Source organism: Acanthochromis polyacanthus, chromosome 23, assembly GCF_021347895.1.
Source record: "Acanthochromis polyacanthus isolate Apoly-LR-REF ecotype Palm Island chromosome 23, KAUST_Apoly_ChrSc, whole genome shotgun sequence".
NCBI lineage: Eukaryota > Metazoa > Chordata > Actinopteri > Pomacentridae > Acanthochromis > Acanthochromis polyacanthus.
Window position 1 is genome coordinate 14,655,296 of NC_067135.1, and position 27,995 is coordinate 14,683,290.

General features: G+C 40.4%; 1 protein-coding gene and 5 non-coding genes across 6 annotated transcripts in view; 3 read left to right on the forward strand and 3 right to left on the reverse strand.

The window, feature by feature from the left end:
• The window catches only part of adissp (adipose secreted signaling protein), a 34,771-nt gene extending 20,617 nt beyond the window's left edge, over positions 1-14,154 (reverse strand). Inside the window, 2 exon segments of the mRNA XM_022200745.2 lie at positions 7,198-7,289; positions 13,846-14,154. Coding sequence (XP_022056437.2) covers positions 7,198-7,216 — 19 coding nt within the window. The 5' untranslated portion in view covers positions 7,217-7,289; positions 13,846-14,154.
• A 4,898-nt stretch (positions 14,155-19,052) lies between these two features.
• Positions 19,053-19,125, forward strand: trnak-cuu (transfer RNA lysine (anticodon CUU)). The gene has a single exon. It is a non-coding gene; the product is annotated as a tRNA-Lys (tRNA).
• A 3,042-nt stretch (positions 19,126-22,167) lies between these two features.
• Positions 22,168-22,240, forward strand: trnak-cuu (transfer RNA lysine (anticodon CUU)). Its single transcript has one exon. It is a non-coding gene; the product is annotated as a tRNA-Lys (tRNA).
• Positions 22,241-24,721: 2,481 nt separating this feature from the next.
• Positions 24,722-24,794, reverse strand: trnak-cuu (transfer RNA lysine (anticodon CUU)). The gene has a single exon. It is a non-coding gene; the product is annotated as a tRNA-Lys (tRNA).
• A 130-nt stretch (positions 24,795-24,924) lies between these two features.
• trnan-guu (transfer RNA asparagine (anticodon GUU)) lies at positions 24,925-24,998 on the forward strand. Its single transcript has one exon. It is a non-coding gene; the product is annotated as a tRNA-Asn (tRNA).
• A 354-nt stretch (positions 24,999-25,352) lies between these two features.
• trnan-guu (transfer RNA asparagine (anticodon GUU)) lies at positions 25,353-25,426 on the reverse strand. Its single transcript has one exon. It is a non-coding gene; the product is annotated as a tRNA-Asn (tRNA).
• Positions 25,427-27,995: the final 2,569 nt, after the last annotated feature.

Genomic DNA, 27,995 nt, shown 5'->3' on the forward strand with positions numbered 1-27,995 from the left:
GTCCCTGTTGCTATGGTTGCTCACCTCATTTCTGGTAAACTGATCGCTGCAGGCCAACATAAAATGAATGTCTACTGGTGCAACACATGGCAATGACCACAGACACTGGGGTAACTGTGGTCCTTTGTATGAGCTTGTTTAAGGCCTTGTCTGACACGCTGGCTTTAAAAAAAGACTCATAATTCAATTAAATTGCATTCTATTAAGTTATAACAGCATAAAATAATTTAAGATAAACTAAAGTTATTCACTTCACTTTAGTTTCTTGCCAACCTGACAGTGGAGGATATTTTGTTCTTTTCCCCAAAAAAGTTTAAAGTTATCGTCTCATTTACTGGCAGAGGTTGTTCTTTCTCTTCATATCTGTACCAGAAATGTTTCTATCATTCAAACACAATATTTCTGTCAAATCAAGAGACATGGAACTTTCTCTGCCAAGCCGACACAAGCCAAGATTTGGTGAAGTTGGTGCCATCTGCTTTAATTACTCAGGAAACAGAGCACAATCTGGTAGTAACCAAACATCTATTTTGAGGAGCAGATGATATTGTGCTCTCATGGTATGTAATTAGATAAAGATCATTACTCTGACTCAGAAAGTAAACAGATGCAAAATGTATAATGATATTAATTACTATAACATCTACATGATTCCAGGTATTTTGTTTTCAACATTAAAAAGACTTTCATTTGATTGTGCGTAACCCCTTCAACCCATTTAACTCAATACTGACTTCTGCACACAGACCATTCCTGTCCCACTTGGGTCCAGTTCCACTAAACTTTTATTCAGACTCATATGAGAGATTAGCAATCTAGGTCACAATGATGAGTTTGGGAGTTACATCATGTTCCGTATGTGCAGGATCACCGTGAAGCTTGAAAATGAGGAATCCTGTTTAATATCTAAAGCTCTACAAACCAAACAAAACAGCAGATCTAATACAAGATAGGCAACATGTAAACTAACTTTAAACAGAATTTATTAGTCCTGTGATCCTAGACGGCGCAATCTCCAAAGTCTCTCTCAAATCCAGATAAAGGATGGCAGGAGTCAGAGTAGGTCACTATCTGAAAATGAGTTTTCATATCCGACTCTGTGCCTTTATTGAAATTCAACACATATTAAAGGATTAACAATGGGTCTTACTCAAATCAAAATATTTGAGAAAAATGATACCTACTTACATGTGAAACTCCTCCATGTATGTGTTGAGCTTGCAATATTCACAAATAAATACAGAAATAATACAAGGAAATCCTAAAAATCTGATTCTGCCCGTGTTAGCTCTAGTTAGTTTGGGTTAAGAAAACATTTAAAATGACCCTCAGAATTTAAACCCTGTTCAAATGCAGCCATTAATGATGTAAAGGACATTCCTGAATATTTATTTGTTGACTTATGATGCATTATTGCATCAGTAAAAGCACACATTTAGATCAGTTTTTCTTATCTGTCATGCTATAAAGTCTGTTCTTCAACTCAAATGTTTAACTTTCCTGCCACAGTTTAACCTCACCAAAGTAAAGCACGTGACAGACACACCTCTAATTACAAAAGCCACACAACAGCTCTCAGAATACAGCTGAGAAATATCAGCTATAACAGCATACAACTACTCTGTTTTACTGGACAAACTTTCATTTGGTGAATTCGGTAGATTTCCCAAAGGGATGGAAAGTTTTCTAAAATGTCACTGCTTTCAGTGAACCTCAAATAGGACATGAGGCATCCTTTATGGTGAAAATAAAAGCATCCTCTACAAAAATAAATCTGCTCCAAATTCAAGGGATCACATTTAAAAGCTTCTGAGTCATAGTGGACCTTGAGATATTGTGATCTCAGCCGGACCGAGTGGAAGAATTTTGTGGCCAAGACAAACTTTTATAAGTGAGGAATTACAGTATTGAACTTGCTACATGATTTTAAACATACACACCACCGTTGAAAAAATTGTGGTCACTTAGAAATGTCCTTATTTTAGAAAGTAAAGCAATTTTTTTCAATGAAGATAATATTAAATTAATCAGAAATACAGTCTAGACATTGTTAATGTGGTAAATGACTATTCTAGCTGGAAACAACTGATTTTTAATAGAATGTCTCCATAGGGGTACAGAGGAACATTTCCAGCAACCATCACTCCTGTGTTCTAATGCTACATTGTGTTAGCTAATGGTGCTGAAAGGCTCATTGATGATTAGAAAACCCTTGTGCAATTATTTTAGCACATGAATAAAAGTGTAAGTTTTCATGGAAAACATGAAATTGTCTGGGTGACCCCAAATTTTTGAACGGTAGCGTATACATAAACTGTTAACATGAAGCTGATTTCACCAAAAACATCTTCTGACCTTTCAGACACCAATGAAATCATATATAAGAGTGCATTTCTCCTTGTGGAAAGCTTGAAGTTAATCATCTAAATCACATGATGAGACCAATTATTTGAAGTTCCTGCTCCCACTATAAGAGGCTTTATGCGTGAAGCCTAGAAGTTCATACAATAGGGCTCCATGGCAGCGTAATTACACTCACTTAGAACACACCAGTCTTAATAATTACAGCCTTTCATACAGGGTTAGAGCTCAGAGGGTATAGCTTCAGGAGCTGGCATGTATAGAGGGGTATAGGGGAGAGGTGTGCTTTCATCTGCTGTCTAAGCGGACCAATCTATTCAAGAAATGTGGAAGCTCATTATTCAGCTGTGCTACTTTATTGTCTTTCTACATAAAGAGAGAAACTGACAGAAGATGATGTTTTGTGTGTATTTTCAGACAAACATACTGTACTCTGGCATTGCATACAGCCAGTTTTATTGTGCAGAGCAGCCATGATGTTGGCAGGTGTAGCCAGTCTGCTCACGGCCACCAGTTCTCCCCTAAGACATTTTTACACAGCAAAGCATATGTTCATTTTCTGAAATGCATTCAAAGGCAATGTGGCTGTGCTGCACTGTACTGTTCTTCAACTGCAGTTATGTAAAAAGATACATGAAAATATTGACCTAAAAATAGCTGTCTGTGTCCTTTATGAGTTTTATTATTGGTATGGAGGGTCAACGTTGCTCAACACAAAAGCACAGGAGTTTAATGTTTAATGTCACAACACTATCGGTAATCTCAAAGCCCTTCTGCAGAATGTTGGGTAATATGTTGATTATTTAAAAACCTGATTTTTCGCCATAAGTTTCAATTATTTATGGGATTACTTCTGGGAAATCTTATTATTCTGTGTCAGAGGCGTGATTCACAGTTATGAAAATTCAAGACACTTGAAACTAAATGATTCCAACAACTGATTCAGAACTCAGTGAGGAAAAAGAGTAGTCTTAAATTTCACCACTATTAGCAAAAACATTTCAAGTTTTAAGACAAAAAAGCATCTTGAGGGATCAACCAATATGATTGTTTCAAGGACTGATATCGATACCAATTATTAGTAATCAAGGAAACCAGTAAGTGGCATTTAGAACTGATGTACATCCATCCATCCATCCATCCATTATCTATAAACCGCTCAATCCTCATTAGGGTCACAGTGGGCTGGAGTCTATTACAGCTGACTTAGGGTGAAGGCAGGGGACACCTGGACAGATTACCAGTCTATCACAGGGCTACATATAGAGACAAAAAATCACTCACATTCACATCTAAGGACAATTTAGAGTTACTAATTAACATCAGCATATTTTTGAGAGCTAACCAGCAAGCCACTGTACAGTTTGACTGATATACATTTGCAGTAAAAACATAAATCTTCGTGTCAGAATTTACAACCTGACCCCAACACAAAACTCCATGGGAATATATTTTGTTAATTAAGTTCTAATATATGTTTAATCAAAAGAACTCCTTCAGTGCTGGTCGTCTATTACTAGTGATGCGTGACCAATTAGTGCTGTGGATGGGACTTCATACAATAGAAAATAAAAACAATAGAAAGAAATGGGAGCTTCAAAGTCAAAAGTTGCACATTTATAAAATACTTCATTGAGTCAAGAATCAGTTGAATAAAAGAAAATGCCAATATTAGGAAAAATGCTGAATATTGGATCAAATAATTGGACAAACCCATAGTTTCGAGTGATAGCTAATGTCTCTGCTTTATGTAAACAATCTTCTGTCTTTGTCTTTGTACTAAACAATGACGGTTTCTAGCATTCTAAGAAACTCATCTTCGATATTGGTGGATTATCTGTGCAGGTTTTAAAGGGCTCAAATTGTGAACGCTGTACACTGTAAATTTACAAAACTTTGTATTGTAGTAGTCATGACACTACCATGTTTGATATCACAAAGAAAAGCTATCAAAACATTGAGGGGATGAGATTGTCACACATTCAACAGGAAATAAAGTGCGAGTTCATAATCTTTTATAGAGCATATAAAGAGGATGTCACTGTGATGTGTGTCAACTGCTGTGACGGAGAAGAGAAAGCAAGACAGTGCAGCTCGTATAGGTGTAACCAGACTGCAGAAAGTGAGCATCAAAGCCATTTCCTGTCCTTGAAAATTCTCCTAACAGATTCAGCTCTAATTAGTTTTGACAATATCTCAATTTCTTGCGTTTAAGCTGTAAAACGCAGCAGAAGCTACAGCATTTGTAAGTTCACAGTGCTGATTGCATAATATTTGAACGCTCAACTATTTGGAGTTACTATTATATCTGTATCGGAGGTTTTTGTACACATAGAAGTGGTGCCAGTGCAGCAGTAGAGCTCTGGGTCAAACCTCTAATTCAGGCTAATTTCCACAACACTATATAACCACAGATACAGTGACACCTACACTTACCCTCTCAGTGACAGACCACGAACCACACAGATGCTTGTTCACGCATAAATTAACATGCAGACGTGCTCAACTGGCTTATATCAGATTAAGCTATATCTGCTTCTCTCCCTTCACTAATCTGTCTGTCAGCGTATCTGTTTCTGCCCTGCTGGATATCATAGCAGCATGTTGATCAGTCCACTGCTGACAAGCTGAGGACCAAAAAGGAGCTCCATGTTTGACTTTGATCAATGCAGCATTTGCAGGCTGGGTCTGACACATCATTATCTGCAAACCATCAGCTGTGTTGTGAGGGCTTATTAAAAAATATCACTATCGTCTTCGTGCTTTCTAGGTTGCCTTTTTGTTTTGATTAGCCATCAAACTGGCAGATCCCGAGCTTGAATGCCTGGTGAAGTCAACAACAAAGAAACACACCTGGGACTCCTGCATTTGCTCATAGTGCCACATTTGGCTGCAGTCCTTGTGTACAAAAAATCTATTTTGTTACGAGCACACTGCCGTGTGTGAGATTGACACATTCATCTTTGTCTAAACGTCTTTTTTTTTGCTTCTCCTCTACTTGCAGCTACACTTTCAGAGCCAGTGAGCATGTCCCTGTTTTTTTAAAAGAGGAAATTGTGCTGTTCTTACTGCTGTGTGACAGTCGGCTCCCATATCAGGGTTTTACAAAGTGTTCCATTTATCCCCTTCGTACTCTAAATAATGAAAATTGTCAAATTATTCACTTGACAGAGGTTGTCAAAAAAAACAAGAAAACGTTTGTATTCATATTTTCTACATCAGTGCAGACAAAGTGTTATCGATCTCCACAGCTACTCAAACATTGTACAAGGAAAGAATTTCTATCTCCACTTCAGAGTTTACTCTCCAAAAAAAAAACCCACTGCAATATTTATCCATCTGGTTACAAACACTTTCACCGCGACATTTCAGTCCGTCACAGACACATGAAAAACGCAATTTGTAAAATGCCATCAGCAGGACGTCAATAGAGACGCTCCCTTTGTGCCGGCCATCGCTGTGACCTTATCAAAGAGAGCCAAGGTCTGCAAAGTGGTCCTTGAAGACAAGTACCCATAGTGTGCTGAGGAGATCACGAGATGAGGAGATTATGTGGTTTGGGAGTAATAAAAATGTAATCAGTCATTGTTCTTTTGAAAGCCTTGCTTCCAGGTTTTTTTTTTCCATTTCCATTGAGCCATTCCTGCTTTTGAGGAAACACATTTGCTTGCCTCAACAAAAATCAGTCGTGAAGCGTCAGACATTGACACTCCCTTTTCCCAAGACGCACAAGGAAAAGGAAAATCGATTCTGCATTTAAATTTAATTGATTATCCATCTAGAATGCCTCCAGGTTGATGAAAAGGTTAATTTGGGGGTCTCAGGCATAATAAATTGTAATTAACAATTTGTCACCCTGTTTCTTTCCCCTTCTGTAACAGCTAGTACCTTTAGAGAAACACTACACATGGGAGAAACTCTCAGTATTTCCTTCACTTCCCCTAAAATACATCAGTGATTTTGCAAGCTGTTGATTCATTCATTCTGTAGAGCTTCAAACGGAAACACTTGATCCTGAGACCATCACATTTTGATGCTGGGCTAGCCTGGGCTGCCCACATCTTGAATATCAACCAGTGCTACTGCTTTCTAATTAAAACGACATCTCCAATTAAATCCTCTGAACCCCAAGCACTTTCTGGGTGGTTTCTGCTTCGGTCACATTTCAACTTACTGCAAAATAAAGTCCTGCACTTCAATGGAAACAGTACAACCATGGATAGAAGCAGAGAGAACTCAAAGGTGTACTTTACGCAGCTTTAAAAACGTTTGACTACCATATAACATAAGAAAGACACAGCTGAATGTCTTTATTTATTTGTTTCACACATATCTTCCCACAACTTGCTCCTCATTTTTGAATCATGCTGCATTTATTTATGAACCAAGTTTGTTTCGTTTTCCTCTCAATCTCTTTTGCCACCTCCTCTCTGCTCTGCACAGCCTGCAGTTCAGCCGAAAACAGCAAAAGTTTGATCATGTGACTTTTCGATCTTTTATTTTTACATGATCTGGTGCAAGTGGGTTTTTTTGGCAACTTTTGACTGAGACATAAAGTCATTTTTAAGATGTATCAAAATGTTGATCTAATTTTGGCTAAGTTGACTGACATTGAAGGACTGCCAGAAAGTTGAAAATACAGTTTCTGCTAAGACATACGGTGTAATTTGGTCGATTTTCAAAATAAAATACATTTTAAATCCACCGGTTGTATTCAAAGAGTTCAAGTGTTTTCGCTTGCATCCTGAAATTTGTGGAAAATCACATCAATCTGCTACCACTGAAAGACTTTGAAGCATCTTTGCATATGGAAACTGGGTGAACTTAAAAACTCACTCTTCTTAGCAGCAGCCATGTCACAGGAATTGGTCTGGTTCAGACACACTGTCACAGCCTTGTCATCTCCACAGTCTGTCCTCAACACGACCCTGCAAAACAAGTCAGGACAGAGGAGACAATCAGAGAGAAGATTTGATAAATACAGGCTGAAACAACGGGGAATGATTAGATGAACAAGAGGAAGGGTGTTACAGAGCGAGAAGTAAAACAGGGAAGTAACAGCTCTGCACAGTAGCTTCTCAGGGTGGTTTTCTTTCTAAATCCACAACCTCTGGTTAGCCCATATTTCAGCTGAGAGCACAGCTGTGCTGCACTAGTCAAGCCAGGAGTACGAGAGACTCCCGACAGAGACTTCAATTAAAGGAAAACAACAACAGTCTAAGAGGATTAGCTCGGAGCTGAAGCTGCTCTTGGTGGGCTTTGCACAGACGGAGAATGTTCACCACATCTCTGGGAGGTGCTTGTTAGAAATATGGACTTACAGAAGATAGGCAATATAATTGGACGCGATGCAGCGAAAAATGTAAAACTGAAAGAGATAGTGGGCATAGTGGTCTGTTTAATCTACTGTCACAATAATACTGAGAGAGAGTGGCTTTACATTGGCAGAGTTCGCCAAAGCAAAGATGCTACGTAATATTATAAACCAGGTGAAAGCTTCACATGACCACAAAAAACTGGTGACATTCTCTTTAAGGTTTTAGACATAGAGCTGTATCCTATTTGCTCTAGAGTGACACAGGTAAAGAAAAAAAAAGCAAAGTTTGCTAAATCCCTCCACAGTTAGTGCAAGAGTTGGGGCAGCAACTAATGCTATTATTAGTACAAAAGCATGCCTACTGGGGCTTTGTGAGAAGCTTTAAAGTTCGGAAGCTTGCGAGTGCCAAAATTAAATAGCACTGCGAAAACAATCCTTCTTATGTGTGTCCACGGCCGCTCTATTAGAGAGAACAAAGATTCTCTCATACACTTAGAGCAAGTCTTTACACATCAGAGTCAGGAAAATCAAGCTTTTCTCCTGTCAACATGGTTGTCTTTTTATATACTGGAATTTTATATGCATAATTAGCTAAATAAGCAGTCAAAGCCATGAGTGAGCACTTCCACCTTGAAACTGCAGAACATCTCAAAAACACAGATTCAGACTTCAGGGTTTCACATGATTTGGATTTTTGAAAAAAAAAAAGAGAGAGAAGAAAACAACAAAAGACGATAAATAATTTGCTCAAAAAAGAGCGAGAGGAAGTCAAAACTTACCTAATCCCACCTCTTCTCCTTACACAAATGACTGTAAATCTATTCTTCAAAATACTAACATTTATAAACAACAATAATAATAGTGAACATGATTTACAATAAACACCAATATGTCCATCTACATTTATAGAAGGACCTAACAATAGCAAAACACAACACAAAGAAAAGATCCAACTAATAATACGCATAAATAAACACAGCAAAGAAATAATTAAAGAACTAAATAATTAATACAGTAAGCTGTGCACACCCAGTCACTGTCACACCCCCACTTCACCCCTGTGTCCTGTGAAAACATCATCTTACCCCACAGAATGAAATGCAGAATCTTTTTCTGTTTGTAGGGACTTTTTTAACTGTGAAGTTGTATTTATCTCTTATTTGATATCCCCCTTCTCTATCCATAAACAATTTCTGCAAATTTTACGGCAACACATTATTTTTAGCTTTGCACATGATTTGTGTGGTATAGAATGTCACTATATTTGTAAATCTGAATCATTTTGACTGTATGAAGACCGAGTGAATTTGATCCCTATAGCTGACATTGTGAATAACGTGTATTGCCCTTTTTTTTTTTGAAGAACAGTTAATGAGTAGATTGAACTTCTGTAATTATTACCCCAGATCTCTACACAGTAATTGAAATACAGTCAGACAAAGGAACTACTCCAATATTGCACCATGACATTGTGTAGAGTAGTTTGACAGTGTTTGAGATCGGTGTGTCAAAAGAAAGGTGTGCATGACATAGATCTGCACATTCTAGAAAAAGTAATGGCGTAAAATTACATCGATGCCATTTAAAGGCAAGAAGAGATTATTTTCATGACAGACAAAGCTTGGCAAGTATGTGACTCGAATACACATAAATTAGTTTTTAGGGATTACTCAACCACCAAAGAGGGGCTTTGATTTTATTTTAAGAGGAGAGGACCTGGGAGAGTTTCCTTTGAGATTAAAAGTGAAGCAAACATCTAGCAGCTGAATTGTTTTTGCTCTGGTTTCCCTGCACAGTTGTGTTGGCTGCTGTGTGACTCTCCAGCATTGTTTTCAATCTAGAACCAAAGCAGTCTGGAAGATTAAATTTAATTTGCCTTCTATCACTCTGTATGATAACATCTGATCGCAGCTCAGATAGGCAGAGGACAGATGTGGCTCGACTGTACACAAACACACAACTCCGTTTCTCCACGTTTGACAAAAGCAATCTTATTCCATGGACATATCAACAATCAGATTCTGCTGGTCTAAAAAGGACCTTGGAAATGTTCCTGTTCAAAAAAGCCGTGGTGCAAAAAGTTTGACCTTGTTTCGAGAAATCTGTGACTCTTTTTCTTGTACACATTTTCTAAGAGGAACCACTAACATCTGTGCAAATAATGACCCAAAGAACCTAAAGCGGTTCACTCTTCCTTCTTTTGGTTACGTCAAGGCTAGAAATGAAGTCCCAGGAAGTGACAATTGATACGAGAGATTCTTCTGGCTTGAAGAAGTTAGTGCCATCGTGGAGCTGAAAACTTAGAGTGTCACATCCACTGAGAGTACTGAGAAATCAGAGGGTGATCCAGTTTTAAAAGTACAAAATATCTGTGCTGTTTTGAGCACCTAAATGGGTCACTATGATTAGGAAACCACTGATGGGATTCAAATTTGCATGCCTTCAGCTGTGAAAGCAGTGGCGTGGCACATAAAAGGTATGGATGACTGGATGGAAATAAAACAGATTTACAGAATTTTATAAGTTTACAAGTGTTTGCATAAATGTTAGAGGTTGGTGTCGCATCAAATACCACGACCGCTGCAGGCTGCTTACTTAAGGACAATACCTGTTGGAGTGTCATTGACATGTTATTAGTACTATTCAGACTTTGCTCATTCATTGGAGCAAATAACACAAGTGGTCACACAATCAAACAAAACACAGGTTGCAAAACTTATATGGAAGAGAGAAAAAAAAGCCTATATTAAATATCCATCAACTTTCAGAGCAACTTCTTTGCTACACTTTGACCCACTGTCCTCACACACCATGTGCTCAGTTTTTCTGCCTAATGAGGAGTCATTACAGACGTCCTGATGGGCCAAGTTTCTGATAATCTGGTTAAACTCTTGGCTTGTTCGCAATCTGTCAGATCTTCTGAGTAAGAGTGCGCTTCTTGAACTGTCTGACTTCACTGTTATGCTGTTGAAATGTTCCCAGATCTCTGCAATACTTGCGTAAGTACATAATTTGTAATGTTTATATTATCACGATTCACAGACATGATGGTAAAACCTACAAAAAAGAGAAAAGAAGTTGTAATAAAGATAATAATAACAATAATAATACATTTTATTTGTATAACGCTTTTCAAAACACTCAAAGATGCTTTACATAAAAGCCATCAAACATTAAAAAGCAGGATTTTCTTTTAAATCTACATTTCCCTTCAAGGTTATCCTGCAGTGGTGAAGGGTTTATAAGAGAGTTGTAGAACAGGAGGTACAGTCATGGACGAAAGTATTGCCACCCCTGGAATTTTTCCAGAAAATATATCATTTCTCCCTGAAATTGTTGCAATTACAAATCCAAGTCCAAAATTCCATTTGAGAGGTGAAAGGAAGTGATTGGTTTCAGTTAGTTCTTCCAAAGGGTGTGCAGCCAAATATTGAGTTGAGGATGCCAACAATTTTGTCCAGCCCATTTTTTTTAGTTTTGTGTAAAATTATGTCAATTTTGGCTTTTTTTCTTCTGCTTTTTCTGTGTTTTTCCAATGCACATCAAGGAAATAAACACGTGTATACCAAAAACATTTGTAATTGCAACAATTTCTGGGAGAAATGGTGTATTTTCTGGAAAAATTTCAGGGGTGCCAGTACTTTCATCTATAACTGTATTCATTTGAACCAGCCAATACAAATTTGGATTTCTTGGTTGTGTAGAAAGGTGTTAGTGTGTTAATGCTGTTTATTTGGATGACTGAAGCAAACAAGTGCAGTGTGATTAACTCTAATTATTTATCTATTTATTTATGTGCAACGTCATCCATGAGACTGCTAAGCTATTAATCACTCACATAATTAGCAACACCAATTACCCATGAAGCTGTTGCTGTACTTTCACACCGTGGATTGATACACACCTCCGTCTTCTACAGCAACATTCACACTCTGAACCTCATTCACATGCATGAGCACCTCATTTGAATCGCCAGGCTCAGCCAGGCTTTGCTACTGTCTGCTCGTCCCCCAGCTCTGAGCTACGGCTGACAAATTAAAATTGCAGATGCCACAGAGAGCAGCAACAGGTACTCGCCTCCTGCTTTGAACGGAGGTTATTTTTGGAAAGTGATTGGCCTGCCACTGCGGGACACAAGCGCATGCTAGGAGTGACAGGAAACATAGTAAATTATAAAGATAATACTGTCTCGCCAAGCTGATAACCTTGTACATTATAAAAATGGGGCTTGATTGGATCGGCCAATAACCAGCAAACAGTTAGGGAGACGACTGATAAGTCAATTAACAGAATGAATGAAAGTGGATATGCAACAGTGTTTTCCAAAACTTAGCATTTTAAGTAATTTTATTAGGCAAGAATGCTAAAAACATAAAATAAACCACCAGTTCTGGCTTCTTAGGATTCAGCAGCACCTTTGCATTACAAGTCACTAGCTTTGGCTACGTGTTTCCTACTAAACCTGCAACCCAATAACACTATCAACATCAGTAGTAGCATTACTAGCTGGGCTGCAACTAAGAATTAATTGTTTGGTCTCCAAAATGTCAGAAAATGGTGAAAAATGTCAATTAGCATTTCCTGAAGCCCAAAATGACAACCGCTAAGGTCCTGTTTTGGCCAAAACTCAAATATATTAACTTAACTGTCACAGAGAAGTGAAGAAACCCAAAAATATTCACATTTTAGAAGGCAGAATCAAAGAAAATGTACTATTCTCCTTTACGAACACATCAAACTGATTAATCAAAGTAGTTAGTGATTCATTTAATAGTTGATTTAAAAAAATATTACTAATTAATTTGTCATTCATATTATAATTACTAGCATGCAATTATAGCACAACTTTGATTAGGATCTTTCAGATAGATGAACAAAATTTGCACATTTCTTCCACTTTTTAAAGTTCATTGTGTACATAATTAAAAATCTGGATTAAATTCGACTTGTAAATCAACACAGCACATCTTAACACAACAATATTGTGAATGAGAAGAAGAACTAATAGTGTATACGGAATACAGCACGATTATATTGATACACATGAAACACTGTGCAGTCAAATGCAATAAATATTAGTGAAATCCACATTATTAACAACATAAACATGAATCTAGATGCTAGGTAACACTAGGTGACTTGACATATAGGCTCATCCTGTCATTGGTGGCAGCTAGTTAGGCTAGCAGGATGTAAGAGGCATGGCCAAAAGGCATAAAGAAGTGAGGTACAGGTACAGTTTGAACCTTTTTCCCTCATCTGCACCTGCATCTCTTCTCCTGGACTGTTTCAGTCACCCAAATTACTATTAAATTTATGATTTTACATCTGATTCTAGCTGTGTAAATCACATAAATATGATTAATTCCAGGGCAGTTTGGTCTAGTTGCCTGTATTCACTGTGATGTTAATGTGAAACATTTGCTGGAGATGACTTTATTATGCAGAGAGAGCACATTTTTTATTCATTTTACAGAGAAATATTTGAAAAATGCTGCAATAATCAGGTTAAATCTAAAGAATTCTGGGCTTGGCTAAGACCTCAATGTGTCACGATGCAAACAACGCGTCTGCTTTAAAAATTACATTTGTCTTTTTATCTTTGTTAAAAAAAATTAAATACTACATCACTGATATATGATTGTTATGAGACTATGGGTGAACTTTTTCCTCTCATCTCAGCCTCTGGACTAACTGAAGGGTCGATCACTCATATTATTATTACATAATAAATTAAAATAAGTATCAATAACCTATAAGATATATCAATCTCACTGCAGCTGGTTGCTAAAACTGACAACTCTTGTCTAGCTTGGTGATTCTCAAACGTTTAACTCACACCTTTACATGTGATTATAGCTGCAAATCATCATAAATAAGATTAATTCTAAGACATAGTTTAGGCTGCATGGACCCTTTGTGATAATTCAAGCACAGAAACAAAGTAGCACGACGCGACTAGCGCACTTTCTGCTCATTTACGCCCAATTAACTTTAAAAAATCCTGTAATTTTCTGACTATATGTGAAGATTTCTGGTCTGATCCGAGCCCCCAGTGTTCAGAGATCACAGCAACACGGTTGTCAGGTTGTCACATACTTCGCTAAAAAGTTGTTTTCTGTCAACACGGTCCGTTTCGCTTCCTCTGTCCGTAAAGCTTCACCTACCTCCCTTCATTCACAGCAGCCCAAGGTGGTAGATCCGTATCTCTGTGTGTGTTGTTGTTGTGGGAGACAGGCAGCTAGTAACAGCAGCTCCAAACACAAGTGGACACCAGACCCTCCGCTTACTTTCTCTATCGGACAATTTCCGCATTTGATCACGTGGTGTGTGTGTGGTCGCGCGCCTTCGTTTTCTGCTTCAGCCCTTTAATCTCTGCACGGATGGCTAAATGTAATAAACATAATAAATGCTCTGCTGACCAACCGATCTGCTCCTCTTTCCTCTCCACACTGCCGAGGACTGACGACCACAGCTGGTTTAAAACACCTGCTTCTCTCTGCAAAGCTTCAATGTCATTGTAGTGCAACAGCGCCACCTGGTGGAGCTTCTGCACGCAGAGGGGGAAAAAATGGAATTAAAATGCGGCTTATTCAGTAATGCACTAACCTTTTGGCTTGTGTGACCTTTTAGTTAAGCAGGTCGAGGTCTTAGTGAATGTCAGTTGAAAGCAGCTCAGAGAAAGATTTTACGGCATGACGAGGTAAAACATAAAAAATAAATAAATAAAGAAGTAAACAAAATAAATTGCGACAAAACAAGTTATTTTATAATTTTTTGTTTGTTTGTTTGTATTAATAGTAAAAAGAATGTAAAAAAATAATTAAATGGTTCTATTTTTGCCATCTGCTACTCAGGTGATGTGTTAGAACCCTAAATAAAGCCGATACCAAAAAAGGTGGGATTTTATTTTACTGAGATCTGTTTATTGAAATTGAAAATATTTTTGTGTCATGTCAGGCTTTTCGTCTTTCACATTCCCACAGCAGAATATTTATATCAGTGCCATTGTGTTTTTAGATGCTTCCCATAACGACATGTAGTTTTATTGCAGGTTGCTGTAGTTAAATAAGTCATCATTAGGCTAATGACAGAAATTTAATTTCATTTATTTATATTTGTATTTTTTTCAATTGTATTTTATCAGTAACACAGTCAGCAGATTTGTGATGATATATAAATCTGGAGTACTGTCTTTCAGGACTTTATGGGGAAACGTTTCTCCTCATCAGTACCTCTATCTCCTCTCCATTAGTGTTTAAGGAGTCAGTCAGTTAGATTGCTAATAAATTAAATTGATGAAAAGAAAGATTTCCACGGCATACCTTTATATAAAATTCTAGCTGTGTAAATCATATAAATAACATTAATTCTAAGTCATCCCTTTTGACATAGCTAGCATACATTCACTCTTAATAATATAGATGACTAATTACTGAAGGAAGTGCAATGACCTTGCTTTGCCAAGACACATCATCTCACATTTTACATTAAATTTACTCTGAAATAACCTGAAAAAGGCACAAATGTCAAGTTACAGTCTGAAGACTGCCAGACTGAGCCTGGCACCCAGTGTGCTTTAAATTGTTAGGTTTTTCTTTTTCACTTTCTGTCCATTTTGTGATAAAATAGCTAACAGTTGGTACAATTAACATCTGTCCTGTACTTCACTACAGCTTGAAGGTACATGACTTTAGCTTATCTTCACACTTTCACTTTACTTCACTTCAACTTTTACTCCATTACACACAATTTCACTTTCTGTTTCACATGTCAAAAACAAAACGTGATCAGGTTAGATGATAGATGTTACAGACTGGTCTTAGCTTTTGACATTTTGGGTACATTTTGCTGATAAAACATGCACTGTGCTTTTACTGAAACAATTTTACTAAAATACACATTTGATTGGAGTGATAATTTGAAATGACTGGTGTTCAGAGCCACTACTACTATTAGTTAGATCAATACTTTCTCCACCACTGAAACTGCTGTTTGACTGTGTTTGTGTGTTTACATAAAACTGATGTAATGTTGCACACACTGTTGTGTAATAAGCAGCTAAATTCAGGAGCTCAATTAGGGTGACGACGCTCGGGGTCGTTGTTAATTGTCCCTCGAACACAGGTGTGCATGCACCCTAATGGGGCAAAAGAAAATTTTAAAAACAAAATGCACTTTTTAAGAGGACAAAAACGGAGGAAATAAATATATGTGTTAAGCCAAATCTTCCTAATTTCGTCAAAGTTTACAACATTTTCGGCAGACTTATGTTTTCTAAGGAGCAGCGCACCCCTCTTCTGCACTTTAGATGAAACCTCCCGGACTCAGAGGCGACAGGAGCCTCGCTGAGGACGTGGACGAAGTGTCGAGTGTTTTAAATACAGAGTTACCTGAAATTGAGCAAGGAAATATAAGTTTCGACATTGATTTTTGTATTCGCGACGGCAAGTGGAAGTCAAGCATCGAACACCAATATAAAGCTCGAGGTTTCGGCTCGCTGCCTAGCTATGGTAAGTTAGCTAAGTAGCGTCAAGCTCTGATGTGGAATTGCTAGGTGGCTAATGATAAAATAATTAATCTTGACTACTTGTGTTGAACTGTTATTGCGTTCTTCTTAAATACTAATATTAATGACACAGTAATTACAGCTTGACCCGTAAATGTAGAATAATTAGGACAGATTAACTGCGTGCACTTGTAATGGTTGAGCATGCCCTAAAACTTAAACTTGGCGTTACCGTAGTGTTGATTTTTAGCATTAGCGATTTTGAAGACTTCGTCCAGTTGGTAAATTGTTGTGTTTAAAGTATGTTGTGTGAAGAACTGAGCAGAAATTGCCCAGTAAATGGAAATGCATGCAGGAGTCAATACGAGCTAGCAGAGTTCAAGTGAGGGTAAGATCGATGGCGCACTTTTTTTCTTTTTTTTTTCTTTTTTAGCATTACTCAAGCAAGAGTGCCCTTGTGGCGAAAACTGTAGTGTGTAGGAGCAATTACCTTCTTTCCTTTGCATAGTTTTACTTGTTGTATCCCTTAGCCAGTTGTTGTCTTCAAACAAACTTTTTAAACTAAGATTATGCTGTTTTCAACTTGAAAATAACTGACTACAACCCCTTAGTTGTTATAGTTAGGTCAGTAATGCATCCAATTGACTTGATTTCTAGGTTGTATTTGAAGTGATAGATAGATAGATAGATAGATAGATAGATAGATAGATAGATAGATAGATAGATAGATTATTCATTCCCTTGACAAAATTCAAGGTATCCAGTAGCTCACACATGATTCATACTAGATAAACGTGCTAATTGTGCTAGTCAAAGAAATTGCAGTAAGGTACCTAAGATGCTGATATTTACAGAAATGTGCTAAAATTGTTAGTAGTGACGATAAGGTGCAGATTGGTAGTATTTACAAGGAAATAGAGTATAATTAGAGTACAGTAAACAATAAAATAGAGTGTTATAAACGCACATTTGCTGTCACAACGTACATACATTTATTACGTTTGCATGTTATGACATTTTATCCAAATATAAACAGTTGTAGAGTCATGAACTGTGCACTGCAGCTTTAGCATGCAACACCCAGTTAGTCTAGTGATCACTTTTTTGACACAACACCAGATTCCTCTGGAAGGTGTGGGGGGGCTTTGTGCATAATGTTGTGCATACCTTTCTGTTTCATGAGTGTTTGTGTAGCAGAGGTTATATCAAACCAGATACCTACATATACATACAAAAAACTTAATTTTCTATGTAGGAACAGCTTTTGCTTAATGTATAGATGGCTGATTGTTCAACTACACCAACTGTCTAAAACTGTGTCTGTCATGTCTCCTGGAAATATTTTATTATAGTGCAGAGGATGTATTTTCAGTGGCACAGGTGCTATTGTATGGTCATAGTAATACCCTGTAAAATTATTATATTATACTGACCTGTAGGGCTCTTTAGCGAGTGCATGTTGTCTCTTGTCACTTACAAATTATAGTCTGGGTGCAGAGAGATGTGGGATAGTTGTAGGTTACATTATTGTTTGGTCATTAAAATTATAGACAGTCAACGCATGAGAGGACCTGAACCCTCCGTTGCCTGCAAATATGTGTTTAAGTGAGAGACAAAGGTGGGATTTGTATATCACAAACCTCCAGTTTCCCAGAATACGCTCTTTCAGGTCTCCACCTCTGTCTTTTAAGTCTGGTGTTCCATTTGATTTTCTTCTTCCTCTGTGGACTCTGTCTTCTATTGTTTATATGATGGTCCAGTGGGCTGATCCTATGTTGCATATATCTGTTGAGTTTCCACAAAGTTAGTCTCACACATACAAACCAACAGATGTGTGGTGCGTTAATGGGTCAGCTGGCAAGTGTGCTATTTCATGTGACACAGCAATGTACAAGTAAAAACAATGTGGGACAGTGGTGTCCCGGCACCCCTGGTCCTATGTACTGATTTCCCCTACCAATTCAAAAAAGATGGTAAATTTTAAATTTAAGATACTTGTCTGACACGGCAAAAACGTTTACTGACATTGTCTCGTACAGCTTGTTTCTATTTTTTTCTAGACAAACCCTGTTATTTGGAACACATGTTTGCAGATTTAATGGTAAGCAATACACTCTCACCATTATGTGCTTTGTATTAGTTATTACTACTCTAATTCAATCTACTTTATTAGAACTACTGATTGTCACAAGACTGTGGCTTTGTAGTTGCTTGGAAGAACCTGTTAAGTTGCATATTTCACTAGCAATATTTAATGTTTCTACATGTACCACTTGCTCGTAAACTTGTGATGTTGGATTTTTTATTGTATGAAATAATTTTATCAAGCTCATAGCTTTAAAGCCACCACAGATTTGAAAATTTAAACTAAAACGTGGCCATATCTAAGCCTGTTTTTCCTTCTTTTTTCTCAGTTTAGTAGACACTGACTATATATACAGAACTTTAAACAGACCTCTTTGTTAAACTATATAAGTGTAAGTTATAAATAACATTAGCCAAACTAAGTATATTTCAAATGCATTTTTCCAGTGTTTGTTTCCGTCTATCATACTGATGTACGTTCAAGTAATTGTTTCTGTGATGTTTGCCTTTCATAAGTTTGTTGATGTTGTAAAGAGGATGTGACTCACACACAGCTCTCACAACACTGTCAGACACAACAAAGAAGTGAAACAAGTTGGTCAATTGCTGAAATAAGGCTATAGTTTATTTGTGTTTCATTGTAGTTCATTGTTGATGTTGTAGACCAGTCTGCTGCTGTAATAAAATGGTTGTAAAGCATGATTTCAAGAAGCAATTGCCTAAGCTGTAGCTGAAATCATGGTCTGTTTTTAAACCCCACCCCCGGAGAGGATAGCAACAGCCCGGCTAGCTCAGTCGGTAGAGCATGAGACTCTTAATCTCAGGGTCGTGGGTTCGAGCCCCACGTTGGGCGCATTGTGTTTTTCTCCTTCAAACAGTCCTTGGATTTCTTGAAGCTAAAATTAGTAGTTTTCTTGGCATCACCTGTTTGAGATGTTTTATGCGAGGTACATGTGATTATTGAAATGGCTTCATAAGAAACAGTTTTATGTATGTTTGTGGGATAATAAGGCTTTGAGTTACAATAGTCTGATTGTTTATTATTTTCTTCTTTGCATTGTTATGCATATGTTATTTTTAAAATGGAAATTCATATGCTAATGTCATCATTTGTAAGCATGCAGACAATCTCACTCTCTTGATCCTGTTTTTGCCCCTACCCAATCGCCTTAGTGACCCATTGTTTTGCATTGACCGTTGCAGTGCTGATTTGCTGCTTTTATGTTTTATGTTGGGGCTAATGTAGCTTCAAGGGGACAAATGTAGCCGCAAGGGGACACAAGCCAGTGTCTTATTGTGCCTTTCCCAAGCCCGGATAAATACAGAGGATTGTGTCAGGAAGGGCATCCGACGTAAAACTTTGGCCAAATCAAACATGCGAATCAAATGTATGACTTCCATACCGGATCGGTCGAGGCCCGGGTTAACAACGACCGCCATTGGTGCTGTCGACCTACAGGGTGCCGGTGGAAAATGGACTACTGTTGGTCAAAGAAGCAGGGGAGGAAGGTGTGTTCGTAGGAAGAGAGAGAAGAGGAACACCAAGAGTCTAGGACTGAGAGTAGCGACTTTGAATGTTGGAACTATGACAAGAAAAGGTAGAGAGCTGGTTGACATGATGCAGAGGAGGAAGGTGGACATACTGTGTGTCCAGGAGACCAGGTGGAAAGGTGGTAAAGCTAGAAGTTTAGGAGCAGGGTTCAAGTTGTTCTATGTTGATAGGAAGAGAAATGTATGGTGAATAGTGACATAAATCACGAGCATTTGGAGCATCTGCGTGACGCTCATTGGCTGACATCTGGGCCGGCCGCTCGCGAGATTTAATGAAGGCTATTGTGCATGTGTGTGTGCGGGAGGACCTGCCGTTGCGCTGTAAAAAAATCCTTGTGAGAACCCTGACAGCCACATTAGTCTGACTATAACCATCCTCTGGTAAATTCACAACCATGTACTGATGTTTCTTACCAAAGGGACTTCAGGAGATGATTAGATGATAATAAACTGTGACCTGCTGGTTGGGTTCTCTCTGTTTTCACCAATACGGGATGCTACAATTAATTGTCAAATAAAAACAAAAGGAAAAGATTCCGTATTTTAAGAAACGGGTGGCAACCCTAGCAATGCCGCACTCCCGTAGCTGCGGGCACTTTTCCCACTCTTTAGGATGCCTCTGCCGGATGTGCTGAAAGAGGTTAGTTGTGCTGCTACTCTTCATTTTCACAGTACTTTTGCAAACCTTGCACATAACTGTTGTTTGCTCTGTGTCAGTCTTGTCAAAGTCGAACCACTTCCATATAATCGATGTAAAATGAGGCCCTTTTCTCGTGACCAACTCTTGGTCTGCTGTTCTGTCCGCCATGATGGGGGTGGGGGTGTGAGTGTTTTGGCGGAAGGAGATGAAAGGCAGAAGCAAACACCAGTGCACAAGTCGTGAAAGGCAGAAGAAGAATCTGTATTGTTAGATATATTTAAGCTTGCCGCGATTTCAGTATTTCGCAAATTTTCAAATTGTCAGGTTTTAAAAATGCGAATTAATCGCCCAGCCCTAGGATGGAAGTGTGTTGACAGGTGCCAATAGTGTGATGGGAAGATGGAAAGAATACTTTGAAGAGTTGATGAATGAGGAAAATGAGAGAGAACGAAGAGTAGAAGAGGTGACTGTTGTGGACCAGGAAGTAGCAAAGATTAGTAAGGATGAAGTGAGGAGGGCATTGAAGAGGATGAAGAGTGGAAAGGCACTTGGTCCTGATGATATACCTGTGAAGGTATGGAAATATCTCGGAGAGGTAGCAGTAGAGTTTCTGACTGGGTTGTTCAACAGGATCTTAGATAGTGAGAAGATGCCCGAGGAATGGAGGAGAAGTGTGCTGGTGCCCATCTTTAAGAACAAGGGAGATGTGCAGAGTTGTGGCAACTACAGAGGAATAAAGCTGATGAGCCACACGATGAAGCTATGGGAAAGACTAGTTGAAGCCAGACTAAGGGCAGAGGTGAACATCTGTGAGCAGCAGTATGGTTTCATGCCAAGAAAGAGTACATCAGATGCAATATTTGCTTTGAGGATGTTGATAGAGAAGTACAGAGAAGGTCAGAAGGAACTACATTGTGTCTTTGTAGATCTGGAGAAAGCTTATGACAGGGTGCCCAGAGAGGAACTGTGGTTTTGTATGAGGAAGTCTGGAGTGGCAGAGACATATGTTAGAGTGGTGCAGGACATGTATGAGGACTGTAAGACAGTGGTGAAGTGTGCTGTAGGTGTGACAGAGGAGTTCAAAGTGAAGGTGGGACTACATCAGGGATCAGCTCTGAGCCCTTTCTTGTTTGCTATGGTGATGGACAGGATGACAGACGAGGTCAGACAGGAGTCTCCATGTACTATGATGTTTGCAGACGACATTGTGATCTGTAGTGAGAGCAGGGAACAGGTGGAGGAGAAGTTAGAGGCGTGGAGGTTTGCCCTGGAAAGGAGAGGAATGAAGGTTAGCCGCAGCAAGACAGAGTATTTGTGTGTGAATGAGAGGGACCCAAGTGGAAGAGTGAGGTTACAGTGAGAAGAGATCAAGAAGGTGGAGGATTTTAAGTACTTAGGGTCAACAGTACAGAGCAATGGAGAGTGTGGAAAAGAGGTAAAGGCTGGAGAAAAGCGTCAGGTGTGGCTTGAACCACCAACCTTTTGGTTAACAGCCGATTGCGCCACAGAGATCACTTGATCTTGTTTTTTGATGTTGTCATCTTACAAAAATGGATTGGAAAGACTGCAAGCTATCCATCCCTCCTTAGGACTACAGACACCTTTTGTCAGACTCCATTTCCTGGGTGGTTTTAGACCTGATGTATAACTCTTGTGCCACCCCAATGTCCGACCTGCACTGATTTACATGCTCACCAGATAGCAGCCCGGCTAGCTCAGTCGGTAGAGCATGAGACTCTTAATCTCAGGGTCGTGGGTTCGAGCCCCACGTTGGGCGCATAACGTTTTAATAGTGAAATTGATGTTAATGTGATACTTTCTGCATTTGCTGATGTCCGCGTGATGCATATTAATCACTGTCACTTTCAAGGCTGCCCTCTCGCGAGTTGTTAATGTCCCAACATATCAAAGAGTAGATACTGAGCTAGACGCTTTTCTGTAGTTTACCTTAGCAGTCTGCGCGAATGGGCACAATTTATTACTGGACTGTGGACCAGTAAACAGTAATTTTTTACTGGACCGAAACAGTTTTTACTGGACCGAATATTTTATGCACAAATGTACCAAAAGTTGATGTATAATTTAATTTTAATAATTGTTATACAAATTTACTACTTTATTAATTATGTTTGCAGGTATGTATGAAACCAAGATCAAAACATAAATCATGTACTCAACCATGCTAGAAGTACTATAAATCACAGAGTAATGTGGCTGGGTCAAGCAGAGCAACCTTGTAGAAGCGAAATGAGGTGTGGTTTATTTATTTTCTGTTTATATCATGCGTTTTTATCGCGTGATATCACTGTTCACACGAGAGCCTCTATGAGGAGCAGCCCTCCCCATCTGGACGGCACGCCGCTGCGCTGCGCTTGCTGTGTGCTTTGACTTTCGGAGCAAGACAGCGGCGCTTCGCTTCGTTCCGTTGCGTGGCGCCATCGCATTATGTGGAACTTCGGGGTTACAGGAAAAAAATTACACCGGACATGAGACCAGTAATGTAGTAAGTTTTACCGGACTTTTGGTACACAAATCGGATTTGACCGATGGTCCGACGTCATTGGCGCACACAGCCTTAGTACTCGCGAGTAATCGACACAGCGCCGGACTCTGCTGTGAAGGTGGAGACATACAGCGGTAGTGTATTTGTGATAATAAAATGTGAAGGAGCGGCAGCTAGGATTTAGGAATGGCGACCTGCCACTCCTAAATTAATGTAGAGGAAACACTGTAGTTAAAAACTCCTCAGTGGCATGCTCCTCTTGAAACAAAGTCAAACACATTTCAAAGCAATTAACTTCAGCGTGCACTACGACAGTTTGCAGTTTACCAGTAAAGCTATGTTCCCAACCTTGCCTCAGGTCATGACCTCTTTCTCGTGACCAAAACAAGAGGTCACAGATACAAGCTGTTGAAATAATTTTCCTCTGCAGGGTGGCTGGTCTCTATATTAGACTCGCTACTTGTTCAGGTCAAAAGGAGCTGGTTCAGGTGATTAAGATGCCTCCTTGATGCCTTTCTTTGGATGTTTTCTGGGCATGTTCAATTGCAGCGCTCGATTTAGATGGTCGCCAGGTCGCCATTTGCGACTAAAAACCGATTTTGCCGACCAAAAATGACAAAAAACATGCTGGTTAGGGGCCCAAATATTTTGATTTGGGCTACTGACCTCCAAATCCAAGTTTCAGGGATGGCAATTTTCCGCGGATCCGTGGATTTCCGCCGATTTAATTTCAAATTTGAACACTTTATTGTCGCTGATGTTAACGTCGTTAACATCTCGCGGGAGTCCGCGAGACTCCGTCGGATCCAGAACCAGCCCAGAATGTGGTGGCGGCATCCGGAGGACAGCACCAACTGAGCCTGAGCACCGCGAACGGAAAGCACCAAGCCACCGGAGCTGTCATTTTTAACTCGGCGGGCTTGCAGGCTGCTCTCCCTGGTCACAGACTGCTCAGACTCCCCGGCTGGCTAGCTATCCCCCGCTAGCTGCTCGGCTAACACCTGCCGCTCCTCGACGCTCATCTGCCCGGGACACACCTGTTCCGGCTGTCAACGTCCCAGTCGCCCGCTAGGAGCTCCGGACGATGCGCTGCTCATTCGTGGGTGACTTTTCACGGCCGTGGGGGGTTTTAAGGCACACTTTGCCCAGCGACCAGTGACAGCTCGGCGACTCCAGCTAACAAGTTGACGTGAAGGAGGAACTGGATCCCCCCCCCCCCCCCCCCAAAAAAAAAAAAAAAAAAGCAGGATTAATTTTTTTGGCCATTAAAAGTTGATTTTGGCTCCTAAAAATGTCTAAATTGACGTATGTTGGTGGCCCAAAAAATGTCATTTGGGCGACCGGAACTCTCGGCCTTAAATCAAGCGCTGAATTGGGAGGAGATCCTGGGGTAGAACCCATACTTAGTGGAGGAAATACATACTTCATCTGGCCTATGAACACCATGGATCCCATGGAGCCCAGAAAGTGTTTTTAGGGCCAGCCCTAATGATTGCATAGCCAATGCAGAGTTAGGCGTGTGCGTGTTGTCAATTAAGTTTAAACGTCACATATCCAAGTTTTATCATTTAAAGCAAGGACTACAGACCATCATGAACTACAGTTAGAATATATTTGTTAAAGCGTATACTTGTACAGAAATCTCTCTTCTTGACATGGTACAGCTTTGCTTGAACAGTTTCTTTTGGTCCAGAGTAGGGACAGGACAATTAGTGCATTAGTAACACAAGTAAAGGCAAGATTGTCAAAACTGTACGCCCAACATGGGGCTCGAACCCACGACCCTGAGATTAAGAGTCTCATGCTCTACCGACTGAGCTAGCCGGGCTGTGAAGACTGAGTTTCCCTGACTGCCAACTTCCATTGCAACATGTCTGTGCTTCTCCTCTGCAGCCCTTCCCCCATTGTTGTGGAGTACATGGAGAAAGAATCTATAGCATGGTGCCTGCAGCAGCTTTGTCTCTGTGGCGCAATCGGTTAGCGCGTTCGGCTGTTAACCGAAAGGTTGGTGGTTCGAGCCCACCCAGGGACGAAACACTTCTTTTTCCTAATGCACTGTAGCTTCCCTTCGCAGTACCCCTTCTTACCACTATCAGCATTGTTTACCAAGCTTTTCTTTAACAGGCAAAGACACTAAAATTCAACAGTACAATTATGTTACTGCAGTTTTAAATTAGTGTGTTTTTTTAAAGTGACAAAGGCAAAGCAAGTTGTTTCAGAGATGATGCATGATATGTTTTAAAGTAAGGAAAGCTTAAGGCTACAGAGACTCAGCGGTCGTCTCCTTCCTGCTCTGTCCCTCCCCCATCACCCCATTACCCCATTGTTGACACTGACAGACATGGTGCAACTCTGCCTTCCCTTGCTAGGCTAAAAGCAAAGTTGTCGTCCCTGGGTGGGCTCGAACCACCAACCTTTCGGTTAACAGCCGAACGCGCTAACCGATTGCGCCACAGAGACCACATGGCACTGTTTTTCATAAGTCCGGCTTATGAAAACATATTCATATTTTGATTTCAACATGCTGGGACCTACACATAGTACTGCTGGTCATGTGGATGGGTGTGCAGATTGCCAGGCTGTGTGATTGTAGCAGGGGGGTGTAACTGAAACAGTAAGAGAGGCACAGGAGTGACAGAAATTGTGGCAGACAGATTTATGTCGTGCAGCATAATTCTACAGTCCTGCCATGCCACTCTTTTGTTATATCAATGTTATTTGATTTTAAATCAAAGAAATGCAAGTGAGTACTGTAAATCTCAGAAATTTATTTGGTTAACACTAAAAACAATTCCAATGTCTTCGTTTCCACAACAAAGCTATTGTTACCCTGTGAGAGTGTGAGAAACAGACTTTTCCAGAGTTTTAAATTGTCATTAAGCATTTCCAGCAGCCATGTTCTAGCTCAGCTCTTACCTTATTTGCTTATTTGTTTAATTGGGTAATAGTGAATCGCCCGTCGAATTGCCACCTTATCACGGTGGAGGGGTTTGAGTGTCTCGGTGATCCTGGGAGCTGTGTTGTCTGGCGCATAAGCCCCTGGTAGGGTCTTCCAAGGCAAACTGGTCCTGGGTGAGAGACCAGACTAAAAACTATTCAGAAGACCTCGATGAAAACACAACATGGTGAAGCCGCTACCTCGCCCAGGTTAGGGAGACCGGGCCCTTCCCCTGGAACCAGGCCTGGGGGGGGAGCTCGTAGAAGAGTGTCTGGTGGCCGAGCCTTGGGGTCTCGTGGGGCTCAGTCGGGCACAGCCCGAAGAAGTAACACGGGGCCACTGCCCAGTAGGCCCACTACCTACAGGGCAGGAAGTCGGGTTCAGGTGCTATGTCCACCAGGCAGTAGGCAGGAGCGGGCGCCTGGGCGTGTCGCCCCCTGGTGGTTTGCAGCCGAGTGTGAAGCGGCAGGGATGCGGATCAGCACCTCCAAGTCCGAGGCCATGGTTCTCTGCCTGAAACCGGTGGATTGCTCCCTCCGGATCGGGGGGGAGTTTCTTCCCCAAGCGGAGGAGTTCAAGTATCTCGGGATCTTGTTCACAAGTGATGGGGAAATGGAGCGAGAGATGGATAGGCGGATTGGTGCGGCGGCAGCAGTAATGCGGGCGTTGTACCGAACCGTCGTGGTGAAGAGGGAGCTGAGCCGTAAAGCGAAGCTCTCGATTTACCAGTCCATCTACGTTCCAACCCTCACCTATGGTCATGAGCTTTGGGTAGTGACCGAAAGAACAAGATCGCGGATACAAGCAGCCGAAATGAGCTTCCTCCGTAGGGTGGCTGGGCTCAGCCTTAGAGATAGGGTGAGGAGCTCAGACATCCGGAGGGAGCTCGGAGTAAAGCCGCTGCTCCTTTGCATCGAAAGGAGCCAGTTGAGGTGGTTTGGCCATCTAATTCGGATGCCTCCAGGGAGACTTCCTTTGGAGGTTTTCCGAGCACGTCCGTCTGGGAGGAGACCCCGGGGTAGACCCAGAACTCGCTGGAGGGATTATGTATCTCGTCTGGCCAGGGAACGCCTCAGGATCCCCCAGGAAGAGCTGGAAAGCGTTGCTGGGGGGAGGGACGTCTGGAACGACCTGCTTCGCCTGCTGCCTCCGCGACCCAGCCCCGGATAAGCGGAAGAAAATGGATGGATGTAATTTTGGCAGCCAAACTCTGAGATGATTATTATTAACTATAGCCAGCATAATAATGAAACTTTATAAGATGATAAAATCATGTTGAAGTGACCATTGTCAACTACATTAAGCCAGAGAGTTAGCCTAGCTGCGCTAGACCCAGCTCTTAAGACACAAGGGTCTAGGAACGCTCGACAGGGAGGGAGGCGGGCTAAAAGGTTGTCTTTCAAATCACTTGGGTACAATTGGGTAGGTATACAACCAATCAGCGCAACGAACAGGCTGATGTAGTTCCTAGAGCGCCGGATTGTGGCTAAGTCCCATTAGCTTCCCAACCAGCGGAGCCAACTGGTATATTAAGGATTTGCCATATCCCGTCGGCATAAGTCCAAATACGTCTTTCTTCTCAATGAAACACTTCAGTGCCGTCCTTTGTTTATCTTTCAAGTTGAATTTTAGCTTCAAATCTTTAAGGGCTGTGGCCAAAGCCAAGTCGAAAGATAACGGTTTATTGTGCGCCGGTTGTTTCTGTCAGAATCGTCGCGCCTCTGTCGTCACTTAGTTACGCCCGCCTTCTGACTCTACACTTCATTGTGATTGGTCCGCCCAGTTTTAGGAGCATCCAACCTCGAGCCTTATGGAGGGTAACTAAACCCACCCTGGCAGAGAATTAAATTCGTTGCCGTGGGTTGTCTAGTGCGGCTAGGCTACCAGAGAGTAGTATTTTGGGTAGAGTAAACCTTCCAAACTGTATTTTTTTGTTACAAACCACTATTTGGGGAGAATAAACCTTAAAAATTCTTAATACTTGGACATGTAAACATGTAAATATCTTTAAGTGGAAACCGTACGTCATGCACATTTAGTGATTGTTGCAGTAGGTGGCGCTGTCCTGAAAAAGGACCTTAATCGCGCTGT